The 18,838-nt window shown below is 44.8% G+C and overlaps 1 protein-coding gene across 1 annotated transcript; it reads left to right on the top strand.

Moving 5' to 3' along the window:
• The first annotated feature begins 8,050 nt into the window (after positions 1–8,050).
• LOC108925529 (probable tubulin polyglutamylase TTLL9) lies at positions 8,051–16,180 on the top strand. The gene is made up of 14 exons (XM_029256383.1): positions 8,051–8,151; positions 11,161–11,207; positions 12,060–12,152; positions 12,254–12,365; positions 12,597–12,782; positions 13,748–13,816; positions 14,090–14,180; positions 14,323–14,363; positions 14,539–14,626; positions 14,888–14,946; positions 15,075–15,271; positions 15,474–15,587; positions 15,668–15,792; positions 15,913–16,180. Exons 1-14 carry the CDS (start codon positions 8,137–8,139, stop codon positions 15,978–15,980), a joined length of 1,305 nt encoding a protein of 434 aa, XP_029112216.1. The 5' UTR covers positions 8,051–8,136; the 3' UTR covers positions 15,981–16,180.
• The last annotated feature ends 2,658 nt before the right edge of the window (positions 16,181–18,838 follow it).

The following is an 18,838-nucleotide window of genomic DNA, read 5'->3' as shown; positions in this document are numbered from 1 at the left end:
ACTGCTGATTACCTTTTCATAGACTTCGTCTGTAAAAATGTCAGAGTCCTTGGAAACGTTGAAGCTATTGGTAGGGTTGAGTCTCATGTGGGGAGGTTTCAGGCCTTGGGGCATGATTGGTTATTCTGACTCAGTTCCTACTTATAAAAAACCAGCAGGGTGCCGCACAGCAAGGGGGGCTTCATACCTCCAACGTGGAAATAGGCACATTTGCAGCAAGGCAATGCTCAAGAAGGCGAAGGGAGGAGAAGATGTCAGCATTAAATGAGAGCTTTCGTTGTGTTCTCAATGTGGGCCAAAAAAGCTTTCTGAAATCATTCAGTTCATGCCAGCATGTAATGAAGGAGTCAGATAAATTAGAAATACTCAAGTAGGCATTTGTTTGAAAGTGGGATATATGTAAGTGTGTTACCATGACCGCTCCAGAGCTCCAAGCGATTGACTAAAAATCTAGAGGTTCACGCAACACCGTACCATTAAACAGAGAACAAAAGGAGACCGATCTAAATGACATCATTCATAGCAAGCACGTCCCAGTGTTGCCGAGGCAGACGAAAACATTTCAGACAATGGAGCTGTTTGCCCACTACGACTGAAAGCGACTTGCAAATCTTGCAAAAAAGTCCTTCAGCAACCAGCTTAGCTACATGCCCTAATATGGAGAAGAATGTGTGCGGTAGATCCAGTAGAAGGAGAGATCGAGGGCTTATTCTGCATCCCAGACCCCTCACCTGCTGGGGGATTTCATAGCTACCCTGGATCTAAGGTCAGCAGATAGCACACAAGGTTTTCCAGGCCACACAAGTGTGCAGACTCCTAGCTGTAATTGTGGAAATTAGATGTTTAGCTGCAGACAGGAGAGCGAAATGGAATGGGGGTACTGAAAAATAGACTAAAACCAAGCGATAAACCAGAGTGTTTGGAAGGTCTTATAAAATAAAACAGTCACTTTGTAAAATCCATCCATCCATCCATCCATCTTCCTCCGCTTTTATCCGGGGCCGGGTCGCGGGGGCAGCAGTCCGAGCAGAGTACTCCAGACCTCCCTCTCCCCGCACACCTCCTCCAGTTCCTCTGGGGGAACCCCAAGGCGTTCCCAGGCCAGCCGGGAGACATAGTCTCTCCAACGTGTCCTGGGTCTGCCCCGAGGCCTCCTCCCAGTGGGACAAGCCCGGAGCACCTCCCCAGGGAGGCGTCCAGGAGGCATCCGGAACAGATGCCCGAGCCACCTCAACTGGCTCCTCTCGATGCGGAGGAGCAGCGGCTCTACTCCGAGCTCCTCCCGGGTGACTGAGCTCCTCACCCTATCCATAAGGGTGCGCCCAGCCACTCTGCGGAGGAAACTCATTTCTGCCGCTTGTATCCGCGATCTCATTCTTTCGGTCATGATCCAGAGTTCATGACCATAGGTGAGGGTGGGAACGTAGATCGACCGGTAAATTGAGAGCTTCGCCTTACGACTCAGCTCCCTCTTCACCACAACAGACCGGTACAATGACCGCATTACTGCGGACGCCGCACCGATCCGCCTGTCAACCTGCCGCTCCATTTTTCCCTCACTCGTGAACAAGACCCCAAGATACTTAAACTCCTCCACTTGAGGGAGCAACTCCCCCCTAACCCGGAGGGAGCAATCCACCTTTTTCCGACTGAGAACCATGGCCTCGGATTTGGAGGTGCTGATTCTCATCCCCGTCGCTTCGCACTCGGCTGCAAACCTCCCCAGTGCACGCTGCAAGTCTTGACTTGATGAAGCCAACAGGACCACATCGTCCGCAAAAAGCAGAGACGAGATCTCGCGGCCACCAAAACAGACACCCTCCGTTCCCTGACTGCGCCTAGAAATTCTGTCCATAAAAATAATGAACAGAATCGGTGACAAAGGGCAGCCCTGGCGGAGTCCAACATGCACCGGGAACAGGTCTGACTTACTGCCGGCAATGCGAACCAAGCTCCTGCTCCGGTCATACAGGGAACGAACAGCCCGTAGCAACGAGCCCCGAACCCCATAATCCCGAAGCACCCCCCACAGGATGCCACGAGGGACACGGTCGAATGCCTTCTCCAGGTCCACAAAACACATATGGACTGGTTGGGCAAACTCCCACGAACCCTCCAACACCCTAGTGAGGGTATAGAGCTGGTCCAGTGTTCCACGGCCAGGGCGAAAACCGCATTGCTCCTCCTGAATCCGAGGTTCGACTATCGGTCGGATTCTCCTTTCCAGTACTCTGGCATAGACTTTCCCAGGGAGGCTAAGGAGTGTGATCCCCCTGTAGTTGGAACACAATCTCCGGTCCCCCTTCTTAAAAAGAGGGACCACCACCCCGGTCTGCCAGTCCAGAGGCACCGTTCCCGAACTCCACGCGATGCTGCAGAGGCGTGTCAGCCAAGACAGCCCCACAACATCCAGAGACTTGAGAAACTCGGGGCGGATCTCATCCACCCCCGGAGCCTTGCCACCGAGGAGTTTTTTGACTACCTCAGCAACTTCAGCCAGGGTAATGGACGAGTCCCCCTCCGAGTCCCCAGCCTCAGCTTCCTCTACGGAAGGCGTGTCGGAGGGATTGAGGAGATCCTCAAAGTACTCCTTCCACCGCCCGAGAACATCCTCAGCTGAGGTCAGCAGCGCACCACTTCCACTGTAAACAGTGTTCGTGGAACACCGCTTCCCCCCTCTGAGTCGCCGGACGGTTTGCCAGAATCTCTTTGAGGCCGACCGAAAGTCTTCCTCCATGGCCTCACCGAACTCCTCCCAAGCCCGAGTTTTTGCCGCGGCGACTGCCAGAGCCGCGCTCCGTTTGGCCCGTCGGTACCTGTCAGCTGCTTCAGGAGTCCCATGAGCCAGCCAGGCCCGATAGAACTCCTTCTTCAGCTTGACGGCATCCCTTACTTCCGGTGTCCACCACCGTGTTCGGGGATTGCCGCCGCGACAGGCACCGGAGACCTTATGGCCGCAGCTCCGAACAGCCGCACCGACAATGGAGGAGCGGAACATAGTCCATTCAGACTCAATGTCCCCCACCTCCCTCGGGACCTGGTTGAAGCTCTGTCGGAGGTGGGAGTTGAAGACCTCTCTGACAGGGGCCTCCGCCAAACGTTCCCAACAGACCCTCACTATGCGTTTGGGCCTGCCAGGTCTGTCCAGCTTTTTCCCCCGCCATCGAATCCAACTCACCACCAGGTGGTGATCAGTTGACAGCTCAGCCCCTCTCTTCACCCGAGTGTCCAAGACATATGGCCGAAGGTCAGAAGAAACGACTACAAAGTCGATCATCGACCTCCGACCTAGGGTGTCCTGGTGCCAAGTGCACTGGTGGACACCCTTATGCATGAACATGGTGTTCGTTATGGATAAACCGCGACTAGCACAGAAATCCAATAACAACTCACCGCTCGGGTTCAGATCAGGGAGGCCGTTCCTCCCAATCACGCCCCTCCAGGTATCACTGTCGCTGCCCACGTGGGCGTTAAAGTCCCCCAGTAGAACGACAGAGTCCCCAGTGGGAGCGCTTTCCAGCACGCCCCCCAGGGACTCTAAAAAGGCCGGGTACTCTACACTGCCGCTGGGCGCATAAGCACAAACGACAGTGAGAGACCGTTCCCTGACCCGAAGGCGTAGGGAGATGACCCTCTCATTCACCGGGGTAGACTCCAACACATGGCGGCTGAACTGGGGGGCTATTAATAAGCCCACACCAGCCCGCCGCCTCTCACCTTGGGCAACGCCAGAATAGTGGAGAGTCCACCCTCGATCGAGTAGAGTGGTTCCAGAACCCAAGCTGTGAGTGGAAGTGAGCCCGACTATATCTAGACGGTATCTCTCAACTTCCCGCACCAGCTCAGGCTCCTTCCCCGCCAGTGAGGTGACATTCCAAGTCCCAAAAACCAGAGTTGGCGCCCGAGGTTCGGGTCGGCCGGGCACTCGGCCCCGACCACCGCCCAAATCACAACGCACCGGCCCCTTATGGTTTCTCCGGCAGGTGGTGAGCCCACCGAAGCACTTTGTAAAATGAAGACTGAAATTAAGAAAAACTAGAATTCCCGCAGCATCTGAAATGTATTTTGGGTGGAAAAAAAGCGGAACATACATTTATCTTGCTGTACGTGACACAGGAGTGTTGGCATCATTGCGAAGACTGTTGCCAGGAATCTCACTGGGATTTGGATCAATTCTGCAAATGTTTGTAAAACACATTGAAAAATCTCAGCATTAGTTGCATTATTCTTTAGAATATTGCAGGATTGCACACTTCTTTTATTTCAAAGAAATTAAAACAGTAAATTAGCTGACACGGGTAATGCATACTTGTGACAGGATGGCAAAATAGCACAGCAGGTAGCGCTGGTGCCTCATCAATTCTGGGCTGTGAGTTTAGTCAAAGATTCAGATTTATCTGTGCACAGTTTGTATGTTCTCCCTTTGTGCACATGTGTTCTCTCTATGTGCTCTGGTTTCCTCCCACAGTCCAAAAATGGGTTCGGGTGAAATAAATTAAAAAAAAAAAAAAAATTAGTAGGAAGGTGATCAGAAATTGCCGATATTCTGAGTTTTATGCAGCTACTCATTTGATGAACGTTGGTTTATATGATGGAAAGAAACAAACTAACAGTACTTGAGAATCACACATCTGAAACTCTGTCTGTCTTTCTCCTAATGCAGTGAATACATTGTATTTTCTATGAGTTGTATGTCGCGTTGGAGAAAAGCCTCTGCTAAATTAATAAATGTAAATGTAATGTAAACGTAATGTAAATTTAATGTAAATGTAACTAGCGGCTATAAGTTGTCCTCAGTGTGAGCGTGAATGACTGTCATTGCTCTGCAATGGTCTGCTGTCCACCGACTTCCAGGGTAGGACCAGACCACTGCGAACCTACATTAAGCTGTTGGTAATTGGGGGAGAAAGTTATGAAACATGCAAAAATAAATTTGAGTAAATATACAGTAAGATAAACTGTCGGTCTTTCGTAACACTTAGCTTTCCTGCATTAAAGAGCATGTGAACAATCTTTATACATTTAGCTGATGCTTTATTCCAAAAGCAACATCCAGTGCTGGCTATTTACAATTATTTACCCATTTATACAGGTACAGTACATAATTTTGCTGATCAGACAGCTTAGACAGGTTCTGCTCTCTCACAGGTCTTGGGTTCAAGTCCTGCTTGGGGTGCCTTGCAACAGACTGGTGTCCCATCCTGGGTGTGTTCCCTCCCCCTCCAGTCTTGCACCCTGTGTTGTTATGTTAGGCTCCCATTCACTGCAACCCCACTTGGGACAGGCAGTTTCAGCCAGTGTGTGTGTGTGTAATTTTACTTGGGCAGTTCAGGGCAAGTACCTGGCACTACAACAGGAGAAGGGATTTGAACCTGCTCTCTTTGGGTCTAAAGGTAGATGCACTAACCACTACTCTATCAGCAAACTCTTTCAGCAAATAGAAAAATATTTTTTCTGAAATACACCTACAGGTTGGGTCGGGTGGGGTGGTGCAGTGGGTTGGACGGGGTCCTCCTCTCCGGTGGGTCTGAGGTTCGAGTCCCGCTTGGGGTGCCTTGCGATGGACTAGCGTCCTGTCCTGGTGTGTCCCCTCCAGCCTTACGCCCTGTGTTGCCAGGTTAGGCTCCAGCTCCCCGCAACACTGTATGGGACAAACAGTTCAGACTCTCTCTGTGTGTGTGTGTGAGAGAAATGCACCTATTAATTTTTGTCACGTAGTATAAAAGACACCAATTTAATGCTATATAAAAGAGAATTAATTGCTCTTTTTGACTTTCAATCTGTACACAAAGGTGTAGTGTAGAACATGGTACAGAAGACTAGCAGTAAGTGACTTAAGGCGTCTTTAGTGATTACAGAAGTGTGCCAGGGAGACTGAGACACTGAAAGATAACTTTAGTTAAGTATCTGAAAGATTTTAAAGAAAAAAAGCAATAATGAGGAGGAATGCTATGACATCCATTTATTCAGCTTTCTTGTTTAATGGGTTATAAGTCAAACTTCAAAACATTAGTCCTTCAGTCAAGGACGACACACCATTCTGCTCCATGCAGCCATGGAAACTTGTGTATAGTTCACTAGTGAGAAGCAGGATTTTATTAATTATTTTTTATTACACCAAACTTCTGGAAATGTATAAATGCTTCATTTGTCATATTAAAAGAATGTATCATAACGCATATTCTGTCTGATACAAGTTTTAATTACTTCCATTAGTTATAGATTATATCTAGTGACTAAAGCTTAAGCAAGTGGATTCAGACGTCCGGCCGCATCGAGTGGGTTTTTGAAAGTTTCCAGCAATGAACCGCAACAGTAAAATTAAGAGGGAGAATTACTGTTGTTCTTCATTTTTTGATCATAGTATTCTATTCTATTCTGTTCTCTTTTATTCTATTCTATAAATTCTATTCTCATGCACACACCTGATCGTAATGCTGAAATCACGACCGAGACCTGATGTCTATCTTCTACATGTCACTCGGAGTGCACTGTGACAAGGAGAAGCATCATAAATCACCTACTTCTTAGAAGTTTCTCGTTGGAGAAAGATGCATTTCAACGATTGTGCTCAATCCTCACTTTGCAAATTACCAGAAACTTTAAGGATGTTGCACACCGACATCTTCCTGATACAAACGCAATGTCACACAGTTTTCATGGGAATAAAACAAGAACAGATGTCGTTATTCCTGCTCCCCTGTGATGGAGATCAGGAGCGTGGAAGGGGAGAAATGAGAGCCAGATGCTGGGACTCTGAGACAGAGCTGAGAGGCTCTGTTGATGTCGGACAGGAACCCGCAGAACCGGCTTCTCCTGCTTCAGGGGTCGTGCAGGGTGAAGAAGTGGGGTGTTATCGGCGGATATCGAGTTTTCAGTGCCCCCCTGAAATTTTCTAGTCACAACAAACAGAATGTGATGTGTCTGCTGAAACCCCCAGACAACACAACAGCGACACAGTTCAGCCAGTGCCGACAACCATGAGCACTTTATGTGTGTGATGGGTGACACCCAGGTCGGCATACACTGCAGAAACGCGGTAACAGTATGGGCCACAGCATACACTGATTACAACCCAGCCGAGGGAACTGGGCTATAAAGATGATCCTGCATAATGAATTATTCTCACATTTACATGTACATGTATTCATTTAGCAGATGCTTTTCTCCAAAGTGACGTACATCTCATACAAAATACAACGTTCATATCACATAATAGTATTCTGATACTTAGCAGGAAAAATGTCTTGTTTATAGAAGAAATTAACCATCACAAGAGCATAATTTTGATTTCTAAAAACTCTAAACATGTGAGAACTGTGCTTTGATCAACATCTTACCTTAATTGTTGTGAACAAGTTTATTTATTTATTTGTTTTGTATATATTTATCTTTTTATGTTTGTTTTTATCTATTTACTGATATATTTACCTATTTATTTTCTCTTTCTTTGTCGTATTCCCTCTGGCATGATTGTTTTAATATCTGATGATCTGGATTCCTTGTTCTTTTCATGATCTCACCTTTTGTAATGTTTTTTTTTTTTTGGTCATTAAATTTGACGAAAAAACACTGTCACCTACATGGTCCTTATTTTCGATGACATTAATTTAAAAAAAAAATTTTCAAGTAAAGTACTGAATAGTGATGCCCTATAATAAATGCCAATTTCCACATCATATTGAAAACAAGGGAAAACCACCTGAGCACGTCATTTTACACTTATTACGTGTAATATAATTTTATACTTTATTTCAATACAAGGTTCCTTGTGTCAGACACTGCTGGTTTCCCTCTGGATACAAATTAACTCGTTTATATCGAAAAATATTGGAAAAAGAAGTAATCTAAATAAGACATATTTACACAAAGCACTCTTTTCATGGCACACATTTCATATTTTCATCATAAACTACCCGCGGGGGGATTAGGAAACATTTTTGTCCTGAAAACGGGGTAGTAATTTCTTAACACGTAACACACACGGACTCCGAATCTGAGTCACGTGGCGGAAACACGCTGTTGCCATGGTAACAAACGGCGACAACAAACGGAACTCGGAGGAACCGCAAATTCTTCCAAAAAATCGGGTGCAACTGGATCTTTGGTCGTTTGTAATGGGCCGGTTGATGCGCGATGTCTAAAAATAAGGTACGTGGTGTAACGGTTTACCAGTGTTAGTTATTTACTCGCTCGATAAGTTAGTCCTTTTTTGTCAAGTCCACCTGCAGAAGGTAAATATTAGCTCCGGCGTTTCGTACTGTCATCATGAATTCATTATTCGACTGTTTTCCGGTGCATGATTTATTTATAACATGAATTTACTGTAGCCAGGGCATGTAATTAATTTCTTTTACTTAATACTATTGGCTTATCTTAACTAGATAATTATGTACCTGTCATTCTTAATAATAATAAAGTTTGCATATGATGGCATTCACCTTGGGTCTTAACTGATGATGCTCTGTGGGAAACTTTTTGTGACATTAATTAATGTGTATGGTCCAGGAAGTGAGGGAGTGTGGGGTAGCAAGGGATGGACTTGTAGGATTTAAGTCCCTCCCATGATGAAGGAAAAAGGAGGGAAAAATGAAAAACTTCAGAAAAATGGGGGAAGTCAAAGACCGAAAACTGAAACAACTTCAGCGCTGTCAAAACAGAACAGCAATTATTCGTATACAAGTAACAATTTAACATTTAACAAGCTTTGTTTAAAATCAGAACTCCTCGTATTCACATTTTTTCTCTTTTAACAAAGTCTTTAATTGGTTGGAATTGCTGCTTGTCTTCTCATAAGTTCTCCCCAGGTATAGCCATCAGTAAGAGAGATGGTGTGGCCTGGTCTCCTGCCTGCCACACTCTTACTCAAGGTTAGAGTGTACAGTAAGAATCCGTCCATCAATTTTCAGAACTTTTATCCTGGTGAGGCTCACGGCAGCAACAGGGCAAGCAAGGATCCCCAAGCATTCCCAGGCAAGACCAGAGGTAATCTTTTCAGCATATTGTGGGTCTGCCCCAGGGCCTCGCCCAAGTAAAGTTTGTCTGGTAAACCTCAAAAGGTGCCCAGGAGGCATTCTGTCTCTGTAATTCAATCACTTTCAATGGCTCCTCTCAAATTTTACTCCAAGTGCCTCTCTGAATGTGCATCTCTGCACACTGTAATGCAGTGCAAGCCCTAGCACTTTGTAGAGGAACCTAACTTTTGGCACTTTTACCTGCAGTCACTACCCAAACCTATTAGCCTATGAAAACCTGTGAAATCGAAACCGAAACTGAAACCAAACTTAACCATCATCTTACTTCTAACCTAAATTCAGTTTTCGCTCTCCATCTGAAAAAATGTCTCTTTAAGTAGAGCCTAAAACCTTGCCTGGTGCTGATTGCCCCTTATGGCCTCAGGTCCTATGTCAGCACCACTTGCTCTGCTCCAAGTCCCCAACCCCTACATACCCCTGAGACTCACTGGGGATGTGGCCAGGGCTCCAGCCTGCCACAGTCTATAGGTTTCTGCCAAATAACTAGTTCTCCATGCTATACACCATAGGCCTCCCTCTTTAACTTGATAGTTTCTTTTACAGTTGTAGTCACCAGTGGATTCTTGCTTTACTATAATTACAGAAATGGACTTCTTGACACCCTCAGGTATTTTCAGCTGCCTTCATAATAGCATTATCTAACAGGCTCCATTCAAACTCCATGTCTCTGACTCTCCTCTGAGTGCAGGAGAAGCATATTGTAAGGTGGAAGTTAAACTCATTGCAGAAGAGGTCCTCCACCAACCACCCCAGGACACTTTAACTATTCCTGTGGACCATCCTGCTCTACCCAGCAGTCTTTTTGGCTGTCAGATCTAACTCACAACCGGGTAACAGTTGGTTGATATCCCAACACTCCTCCTCCCCAAAGTGTCCAGACCATATGGTCTCAGGTCAAATGGCACAATTACAAAGTCAATTAACAGCCTTTGACTGTTCTTCCTAATTCCATACCTCCAGCTTTCTCAGTTACTACGCATGTAAGAGGAAGGAACATATTAAAAAATCTCCAAACAGAGGTGGTACACTCTCAAGCACCATACCTACAGTCATTAGAATGCCTTCATAGTCTTTACATGTCTTCGTTTAGCTGCCCCTCTCTCCAGAGCAGCTTACAATGTTATGCTATATAATGATTTACCCATTTATATAGCCAGGTAATTTTTACTGGAGCACTCTACTGTAAGTACCTTGCTCAAGGACACTAGAGAAGTAAAGTAGATTCAAACTGGCAACCTTCAGATTCAAAGCAGCTCTATCCACTATGCTATCTCCTGCCCCTGAAACATGCATCTCTGTGCAGTGTATTCTCTGATTTTGAGTGTTTAGTGTATACAGACAAAACCATCAGTGTTTTTCCTGGTGTGACTTGCAGCCAGCAGTGGGCTAGTCAGTATCTCCACACCCTCCCATGGCCTCTGCCATGGAGCAGACCTGCCCAGGTTTAATTCCTAACACAGCCATGTCACCCACTGACAGCTGCCATTGTCAGCCCTCAAAGAGGTCTTGCCACCTGATGATGCCACAGTTGTTGTTCCTGAACATTTTCTGGTGTCAAATATCGCACCCACCTGCAGTAACCAAAGAGGGGTTACTGTCAACCTCCACCCTGCCACCATCTGTGTTCTGTGACACAGTCTCCACCCATTTTGCCCTTCCCTTGCTGTTCAGCCCTCGGTCTTGGTCCCAGTGGATCTGCAGCCCATGGTGAGACCAAATGTTGTGGTCTGAAAATTCTGAGGTAGGAGGAGTGTGGTAGGCTGGAACCTGGGGAACACCCCCACCTTGCAGACCAGCTGTCACACCTGGGGAGAAGCAGTAAAACCCGAGTTAAATTTAAACAGACTGTAGGAGAGACTTGAGAAAAATGGACTGCAAAACCACGGAGGGATGAGACTTTTGAGCTGAAAAGGGGTAGTTTTGTATGTCCAGATCCAAGAGTTTTTTATTTTTCTACGTAAGATCTTCTGAGTAGTGTTGTTATAATTAATCTATTAATAAAATACAAAAGTCCACCCTTTGCTGTCATTCTCCAGGTGGTAAATTCCCTAACATGTCTATTACTTTGTGTCAGAAGATACTGTTCTAGGAAGGAATATACAGTAAAATCTATTACTTTTAACAGACCACTGGATGTAAATGTCCCTGCGGCCACCAGAAGAGGAAAGAGGGGTAAGTTACTTAATCAGAATGTAAGCCGGTAACTATAAAATAGATCTTTTAAAAACAGAGTCAAGTGCATTTTCTTTGGAAAGACCCTTCCTGACTACATTATTACTGACATTGGATGGGTTATACTAAAAGGGCAAATACACATGTTCATTTAAATTTGAATTTATAGCAGTAGTATACTGTAAATGTCAGGGAAACATTTGTTTGGTAATTTGTATTTATTTAGCAGTTTCATCCAAAGCAACTTGAAGGTCAGCTAATATTAGGTAACCAACACAAATAACAGAGAATCATGAGGTATGGTAAAATTTTGCTACATAAATACATTCTATATGTGGGGCAACAGGGAACGCTGTGGTTAGAACTGTTGCCGTGAAATCTGAATGTGCTTGGTTTGAAACACTGGTCCTGCTGTTGTACCCTTGAACAAAGTACTTTGAAGCAATACTTTGCAGAACAATGCATGAATTGGAAAATTGTTGTAAAGTTTATCATTTAACACTGCAAATCACTTTAAACAAGCATAAAGATTAATATCCAAATGCTGCTCAAAACAAACTGCATGCCTTCCATTATCTTGCGGATTGATTGTATTTTGAGGAAGTGGATTTTGAATAATTTCCTGATAGTTGAAGTTGAATCTAAAAAATTCAGAAAAGTCATTCTATTCCTAACTGGAAACTGAAATTACTAAATTTTTTGAAAACATACATAATTCAAAGTTTGAATATTCAGTATGTTTGGTATGTAGCAACTAGGGTAATAATTAAAATATGGTGTGCAATTTCATTTATTTTACAAAACATGAATTTTGAAGAACTCTAATATATCTAAAAGTATATGTGTTCACAGAGATGCAAGGGGATGTGTGAGATATAGATGTGGTTTGACCAACACCATACAGGATGTCCTCCGCCAGAGGCCTGGATGGGTTGAGGTGAAAGAGTGAGTTGACCTACCCCGATTAAGTAAGGCCTTCAGCCTTTGCTTTTACACATATTTAATATGAATCCACTTGTCTCTTTACATGTCTGTCCCACCCAAAGTGACGGTGAATGGGACTTTAACTGGTGCGACGTTGGCTGGCTAAGAGAGAACTTTGATCATTCTTACATGGAGGAGCATGTGCGAATATGCCACTTCCGCAACCACTATGAGGTCAGTGGACACAGATGTTAGACAAGACCTGTAGATGCTAAAGTTAAAGAAAAAGAGTCACGGTATGCATGGCCTACATATGTTCCAGTGTGAAATTCCAAAAAAGTCGACAAGCTTATGAATGAGGCAATGATAATCCAAATGAGCAATGGGATGTAAGTAACAGGTAACTCAGGATAAGGACTAAACAGCAAATTTGCATTTGCATTTACTTCTTTATCTTTTGGTTAGCTGACACGTAAGAACCTGATGGTGAAGAACCTGAAGAGGTATCGCAAGACTCTGGAGCGTGAGGCTGGACGTCTGGAGGCTGCCAAGTGTGACTTTTTCCCACGTACCTTTGTGCTGCCCAGTGAATATGCCCTCTTTGTAGAGGAGTTCAAGAGGAGTCCAGGCAACACCTGGATCATGAAACCAGTGAGGAAACTAACATTGTCATTTAATAGTGGTACTATGGACCACATCTTGGCAGAGACACTATGATACTTGGGATAGGCATTCTGCCACTCTCTCATTCCAGCGCTTAGCGCGACAACCATTATATTAATATCAGTAAAGTACGACTCTGAAGGTTGCCGGTTCGATCCCCGCCTCCGGCTGTAGTACAATTGAGCAAGGTGCTTGCCCTGCTGGTCCCTTTGCCTGGCTGTGTGCCTGGGTAACTAGTTGTGGCCTTGTGATGGACTGGCATCCCATCCAGGGTGTGCTGTCCCCCCCCCCCCCCCCCAAGCCTTGCACCCAATGTCTCCGGGACGGGCTCCAGCTCACCGCAACCCCACTCGGGACAAGCGGTTCTTGAAAATGGTTGGTTGGTTAGTTGGTTCATTGGTTGGTAAAGTATGAGAAGATCCTATCTCGAGTGATTCTGAGCATGTGGATCTTAAGCCTGGATTTAAAGGTGTCCAGAGTAGTTATGGTATTCTGCACTTGGTTTTGAATTTGATTTTCTCCATTTTTAAAAGATAAGCCAGGACTTTGCATGTTTGGTGAAGAAGCAGATGAAACACCCATTCTTAATACTAGTAAATTATAGTAAGAAGATGCTGTCTTTAGCATTGCTAACAATAATTTTGTGGCAGGGGTATGGAACCTAGCTTTACTATATCTGATTAGCATATAATTTTCTTAAACACGTCATTTCAACATTGCCAGCACTGTAAATATCTTGTTTGGAAAGAAAGTGAATAATCATTATGGATTTTTCCATAAGTATTTGATGCTACACCATAAACCAGTTGGCAAGAGTAGCTCTGGATCAAAACTATGAGTGTCACGTCTCACTTTTAAATTTATTGGCTACAGAGTAAGTAATAACAGGTTGTTTCTTTCAGCTATTAATTCCTATGTTTCCACTCCTTTCCATTTACAATGGACTCATATAGGTGGCACGGTCACAGGGAAAAGGCATTTTTCTGTTTCGGAAACTCAAGGACATCGTTGACTGGAAAAAGGTAAAAGCTGACATGAATACACAATTTTAATTTCAGTGTTGCAGGGAGCATTCCTTCAAATGCACTTTTAAGTCCTTCATTATGGGCTTAAAAATGTTAACTTTTTTATATACCAACCTTATAGGTACAAACCTTGCAGTTCACTTTGCACTTGGTATGATCAGAATTTATTCGTGGAAATCAAGGTGTTGTGCAACCAGTCCTGGTGGTACAAGCTTTCCCTCTAATAACCATTAAAAACACACACAGTGAAGGGATTTATGTGGCTCACAGGACGGCAGTCGCCTGGAGGATCAGCGGGACGAGAACCAGGTGGAGAGTTATGTGGCACAGCGATACATAGAGAACCCCTACCTCATCAGTGGTAGGTCTAACTTTATTAGGCAACACTGCATCTAGTAAAGCAGTTCTCTTTTTTCAGTCAGAGATAACCCGGTAGGAATGTTCATAAATATGTTTGCTGTTGTAACATTAAGTAACCGTCGGCATTTACTGTTGTTTTGCAGGCAGGAAATTTGACTTGAGAGTCTATGTGCTTGTGACATCAGTAAGTATGGGTGTCCTGCTCCACTGACCACACGGCAACAAGCACAGTCCAATAACGTATCGATAATGACTTTGTCAGTGTGGGTTGAACATGTTCTTTACATGTGACTGTATGCCGTGGGTGTTGCTTCCATGTCGGTTTTGTCGTGTTCTCATCGAGATGTGTTGTTTTTCAGTATGTGCCCTTGAAGGCATGGCTGTATAGAGATGGATTTGCCCGATTCTCCGGCACACGCTTCTCCCTCAGCAGCATTGATGATCAGTGTATCCTTCTTACACTCGGGTGTACTCTGCAGGGCACAGCTTCTTCATTCTTATTCAGCATCAGCCACAGTTCAATGCCTTTCTGATTTTTTTATTTAAATATGCCCGTTTTATGTATGACCTCAAGCTGTGTTTTGCAAGAGCATCCATTTGAGCCAAAGGCTTAAGAAAATGGGTTCCTGCTCATTTTTCAATCCTCTGTTCTACTGCACTGCTCAAATACCAACCTTTTTTTTCACCTTAGCTTGAGTCCACACACAGATGTTCATCTCACAAATGTGGCAGTGCAAAAAACTGCACCAGATTATGACCCAGAAAAGGTATGTGGGGAAAAGAACTGTACTATTTCAAGACATTTCCATGACATTTATGTTGTCACAGTATTTCAGCGTTTCATAAGATTTCCTTTTCTATTTTTAACATTTTTTTTTTTTTTGCCCTCCTGCAGGGCTGTAAGTGGCAGCTTCAGAAGCTGCGTCGGTACTTGACAGCGAAGCATGGTGCAGAAACTGTGGAGACCCTATTCAGGGACATCGACAACATTTTCATACGCAGCCTACAGAGTGTCCAGAAGGTGTTTATTAATGACAAGCACTGCTTTGAACTTTATGGCTACGACATCCTCCTGGATGAGGACCTCAAGCCGTGAGTCAGATAGGTTCTTACCTGACTGTCCATCATGATGGAAGCTAATTAAATGCTTGTTTTTTTTCTAAGAGCAAGGTGTCCGATAAACACCTGCTGATTTTACCTACTTCATAACTAAGTTTGTGGTTGATTCTTATTCAAAGTCTGATCCATGCTTGGTACTTTTGTATGTGCTGAGACTGTGATGGTAACTCCACAGATGGCTGATTGAGGTGAATGCCTCACCTTCACTGACTGCCAGCAGCCAGGAGGACTATGAGATGAAGTATCGTCTACTGGAGGACACCCTAAACGTTGTCGACATGGAGGGCAGGTGGGCTGCTGGAGACAGAGATCCTGTCTGTTGACTGAGGGCTCTCCTGTGCTGTTTCCTAATCAATGTTCTTTCTGTAGACTCAGTGGCAGGGAGAAGCGAGTGGGCGGTTATGACCTCATGTGGAACGATGGTCCAGTCTACCGAGAAGATTTCAGCCTGGACAGTCTTGGAAGCACCTGTTTCACAGCGAACACACACTTAGGTATTGGCCTACATTCTCTTCAAGCATTGCCTTATTTGATCGATCACAGAGAGAAACTCTCACACTCCTCTTCTTTGTCACATCATTCAGGCCTAAATGTATACATTTCCTGGTCTACAGGTTGTGTCAATGATAGGAAGAAGCACCTAGGACAGCTCAAGGCATTCTCTGGACAGAAGAGAGCATAACAATGCATAGATTCAATCTGTTGTAATCATGAGACTGGAATAAAGCATTTGTATAAATTAACTGCCTCTTTGGCTGTATACATGGTAATGGAAAGCAAGCAGTATGAAACAGAAAGCATTATGGAGAGAGAGGCAACACAAAGTGAATTAGAATGACCATAGTCACGTGGGAAGAAAAGCACAATAACAGGTGTGAGCTGGTGGGCACTGAAGCCATGGCATGAGCAAGGATCAACTTGATGGACAACTCGCCACTGCCTGATCAATTTCATGACAATGAAGACCAGCTGCCATTTGCTGAGGAACAACTAACGTAGACATTTAAGGCAGCATGTGTCAGGACTTGAGAGAGACTTGGTGAAAGACAAAGGGGGGCAGGAAGAGTTCCTAGGGTTGGATTACTAATCAGTATTCATGGTTTAGGTTTTGCGCTTGCTTGTTTCTTTGGTTTTGCCTTAAACAACTACGTCTCAATTTTTTCGCTCCATAAAAAACTGTTTGTATGGGAAACTTGTTATCCTGTTGCCTCTATCCTCCCCATGTGGCTGCCTCAGCCTTTCACCTGGCTCGATTCTTGGTGAAGAATGTGGGCACGAAGCACCACCTAGAGGACCTGGATTAAATATTTTCCTATGATTTGGGAAATTTTTTCTGGATTTTTTTCTGACAGTTGACAGCCTGGTTTTTTCCCCACTTGGCACTTCATTTTTTTTTGGGAGGGTCTTTTTGAATGTCATATAATTAAACTGGGATACAGGCCATGTTAAGAACAAGAAGAAGCACCTAGGACACTTCAAGGCATTCTTTTGGGCAGAAGAGAATATAAATTGTTGCTGGAATCCTGTTTGTTGATGTCATGTCCACGCCCACAACTCAACCGACAGCACCTGACTCTGGTTCAGCACCTGACTAACTGCTCACCCTTTAAAAGACCCTCCTCAGCTCCCATACCTTTGCGGAATCTCATCAGAGACAACCGCCCTACCTCGTGAGGTCCCGTGCACATTCAACACTTGTTCTTCGTTCTCGTCTTCCAGTTTTCGTCCCTTCGCTTTGTTTCCCGACCACATCCATGGATCTTCATTCAAACGCCGACTGCCGACCGACCGACCTTCCGCTTCGTCCCCTGACCTCGTCCATGGATCCTCGCTCTGACTCCGACCACCGCCGATCGACCGACCATTTGCCTGTCCCCAACTCTGAGAACTTGCCTTATCCTGTGAATCCAGACGAACGACTCCGCACTTGGGTCCTGCCGTCCCGGTTCTTTCGGCCCCACATGACAGTTGAGTTCATGAGACTGCGAGTAATTGTGTAATTTTCCTCCCTCCTTGGCTGTATACATGGTAATGGGAAACAAGTAACACTAAAGAGACAGAAGGAAGACGGGATCGAGGAGCCTCTGCACCTGGGTTATTTATTGGACTTTCTGATTTACACTGTGTCATAAATACCCCTGCCAGGCATTCACAATTCCCAGGTGCATGCACAAGGCATCCCAGCTCACAAGAAACACGGGTCGTCTTCTCCATCGCTGTGAGCAATCAGCTCTGTTGGAGAGAGAGAAACAGCCTGCTGTCTAGCACTATTCCTGTCTAAAAACCTCCGTTGTTTCCTCCCATCCCATGGAGCTGTCAGGGCTGTTGACGTTCACATTTATTCATTTAGCAGATGCTTTTGTCAAGCTCGGAGAAAAAGTGCATTTCACCAACAGATGACGTTATTAATGCAGACAGTACAGTCACGTCGTCCAATACCGACCTTTTTGTGTTTATTAATCACTATAAAGTGAATAGTAACAAACACGAGGGATCAAGACAACAAACATGTTTGGTGAAAGTTTCCACTTCACAAATACTGTAGGTGGATTTCAAAACAGCATAAAATGCAGCTGTGTTACAAATGTGACAGAAGGCGTTCCCCATAAAACCACCAAAAACAATCCCTGGATGTTTCAATTTCTATCTATATGGTCATTCCCTTTCGGTTGAGGCTTTGGGTAACTGGCTATCACCAAGACTCCAGCTATAAACGGTTCATATCAAAAGTGTTGTGAAGGTCCAGGAAGGACCAGTCTAAGCATCATGTTGGCAAAGCACATGGACCGGGTGTTGAGGGGATACAGCAATAAAACACATGAAGTCCCAGATCACACTGGGGTCCATGATGAAGGAACTGGGAACCCAGGACTTCTTCTTAGGCCCATAACCCTCTCAGTCAACTGGAGCCCTTTGCACACGTGTCAGGAGTCATTATGCCAGAATACTCTGCAAGGGGAGGGGCGTGTAGGGAGCTGATGGGGCTGTGGAAAAACTTTCATAACATCACTTTCTTTGATTAACAAACTAAAGCCTTCTAACAGTTTCATCATGTCAAAACTACAACAACTCAAAGTTAGCCATTATTATTGTTTGTTTACCTAGTTGATACCATTTTCCAAGACAGTTTACAGTAATTGAACCAGTACTGCAGTTGTACAGTATATGGTTTCAGTAAATTCTGGACAAGTACACTGGTTTACAAATGGTATTAGCAGCAGAAGTCTGTTCATAAACTGATTTGTTTGTAAGTCCAAAATCATATTTATCAAAGCCAACTTTATTGTCACTTCCATAATATGTGTCTAACACACACACACACACAACGGCTACAGCCGCTTTTCCCAAGTGGGGTTGCAGCAAACTGGAGGTAAACCCGGCAATGCAAGGCACAAGGCTGGAGGGGGAGGGGACACACCCAGGATGGGACATCAGTCCGTCACAAGGCACCCCAAGCGGGACTTGAGCCCCAGGCCCACCAGAGAGCAAGACCCAGCCAAGCCCACCACACCACTGCGTCCCTCTCCTGCTGTGACACAG

The sequence above is a fragment of the Scleropages formosus genome, chromosome 1 (assembly GCF_900964775.1).
Source record: "Scleropages formosus chromosome 1, fSclFor1.1, whole genome shotgun sequence".
NCBI classification, from domain to species: domain Eukaryota; kingdom Metazoa; phylum Chordata; class Actinopteri; order Osteoglossiformes; family Osteoglossidae; genus Scleropages; species Scleropages formosus.
The sequence above is the reverse complement of the archived record's forward strand: the minus strand, read 5'-3'. Positions and strand labels throughout refer to the sequence as shown.